Raw genomic sequence first — 2,009 nt, 5'->3', positions numbered from 1 at the left:
AAAGGAACTTGCGGGTTGGGGGGAGGTTGTCCCGCGCGAGGCATTGTGGGACCGGTGGGGAAGATGGCGGACGCATTTGGAGACGAGCTGTTCAGCGTGTTTGAGGAGGATTCGGCCGCCGCCTCCGCCTCTGGCACCAAGAAGAGCAAAGTGGGCCCCACCGAGGGCGCCAGGAGACCGGGGTGAGGGTGCGGTGAGGGACCGGGGTAGTAGGGCCGGGGTTCCTCTGGCAGCTGAGGTGAGGGCCGCACTGCTGGTCCCGGCTTCTGCCAGCTCGTTTGAGCTACTGAGCCCCCTCGGGACCGGGGGGTTGGTACACCCTAAAGGGACACACTTTCCTGGGATCCCTGGCCCTAAAGCTGTAGCCAGCTCGAGCGCAGTGGGCGATTGGGGAGCGCGGGGACCTGAGGGCCAGCTCATCCGGGAATTGAGTTGAAAACACACCGTAATTTTCATGAGAGGAGTTCCTTGTGTTGTGCCCTGAATGCAATGTGATCACTGTTGCCCGTAGGACACCCGATTTCTTTTCTGAAAATACATGCTTAAAGGAGGCAAACTTTAAATTGTTTTCTGTTTATGTTGCAGGAAAAGATCTGAGGAAAAATCTTCAGTAGCTGCGACAGGGAAACCCAAAAGGGAAGCTGAGGTTGATAGTACTGAAGATACTGTTTCGGGCAAGAAGCCAAAACTGGAAGATGTTGTATCGGAAGATGCTAAGTAAGTGCCTAGCTTAATGTGTAAGGAAATCATAGCAAGACATACTGGTTAGCTGTATGCCAGTTGTGAATAGTCAATGTAAGTAGCTTTGCAGTGTTTTCATATAAAGACAAATTTGTATATAAAGTTGATTTTCGATTAGCTGTATAAGTGAGGATATGCTGGTAGTACAAGGACTGGATGTGTTTAAAATAATATTGGGGACAGATAGGCAACTGCAGTGTGAAATGTTCATGCATTTGTCATTACTGCATGTGGATTGGTGGTTCTTGGTCAAAGCCATCATGTTATTACCAGGCATATAGCAAGAGACAAGCAGTGAGGCGTGTGGGAGGAGACAGGCTTGCTGTGTACTACACCACCAAAAGACATAATTGGCTGAGATACAGGATGAAGAATTTGACCAAGGAGACAGAAACAGGGCTTTTGGGACATGTAAGATTATAACTGCAGCAAATATTTGGAATCTTAAGCGTGGACATGCTTTTAAATTTGAGCAGGTATTTGACAATGGAAAGGCAGGTATACTTGGACATGTCAACAGCTGGGGAGGATATGGCAGCTGAAGGGAAGCCAGAATGCCATTTCTGTGCTTTAGGTTCTGCATGTTTCTCCCTCTTTTCTTTCCAGAGCTTCATGACAGGTATTATGAGGGGTTTTGAGAACAGATTGAGTGGAGAGTGTGAGCACTTTTTCAGTTTAATGTATATTAAGAGATTCTTCACAACTTGGAAGTTTTTGTTGGTTCAGAAAATGATTAGGAGGGTTCATGGAATAGAAATTCATCTGGAGCTGCCAAATGCCAGTGTGTACCTCCTAGCTCAAGATGTAGAAAACTACTGCAGAAGTAAGAATAATGTGCTTGCTCTGTTCTTATAGTTTTCTCTGGGTGATGTTTTACTGACTTTTGTCAGGCAGAATTCTGGTCTGGATTGTCATTTGGTCTTACAGGATAATTTTTCTTAAGTTCAAGGTAAGATATTCTGTGAGAAATTAATGAAAGACTTCTCAGAACACTGTAAACAAAGACTACCTGTATAGAAGCAAAACAGAATCAGAGTCAACATTTTAAGTCAGTTTCTCTGTTAGTAGTCTCAGTAGAATGTATACTTGCCCACAGTAGCTTACTATGTTAAAACTGTCAGAAAAAAAACACTGTTTTATGCAGTGAGACACTTGCCTCTTTGTGTGGCTGTGAAAGCAAGGACTGATAAAGAAAAGAGGTGTCTTGTCTTCAGGCAGCTGCTTGGGATGCTTCTGACTGCTCTTATTTGGTATCATGACTAGTAGCA

The 2,009-nt window shown here is 45.1% G+C and overlaps 1 protein-coding gene across 1 annotated transcript in view; it reads left to right on the top strand.

Moving 5' to 3' along the window:
• The first annotated feature begins 60 nt into the window (after positions 1 to 60).
• The window catches only part of SKIV2L2 (superkiller viralicidic activity 2-like 2 (S. cerevisiae)), a 47,176-nt gene continuing 45,227 nt past the window's right edge, over positions 61 to 2,009 (top strand). The window contains exons 1-2 of the mRNA XM_009694967.1: positions 61 to 182; positions 586 to 717. Of these exons, the coding sequence (XP_009693269.1) occupies positions 64 to 182; positions 586 to 717 (251 nt within the window). The 5' untranslated portion in view covers positions 61 to 63. The remainder of the gene's footprint in view (positions 183 to 585; positions 718 to 2,009) is intronic.

Source organism: Cariama cristata, unplaced genomic scaffold (genome assembly GCF_000690535.1).
Source record: "Cariama cristata isolate BGI_N322 unplaced genomic scaffold, ASM69053v1 scaffold682, whole genome shotgun sequence".
Taxonomy (NCBI): Eukaryota; Metazoa; Chordata; class Aves; order Cariamiformes; family Cariamidae; genus Cariama; species Cariama cristata.
The sequence above is the reverse complement of the archived record's forward strand: the minus strand, read 5'-3'. Positions and strand labels throughout refer to the sequence as shown.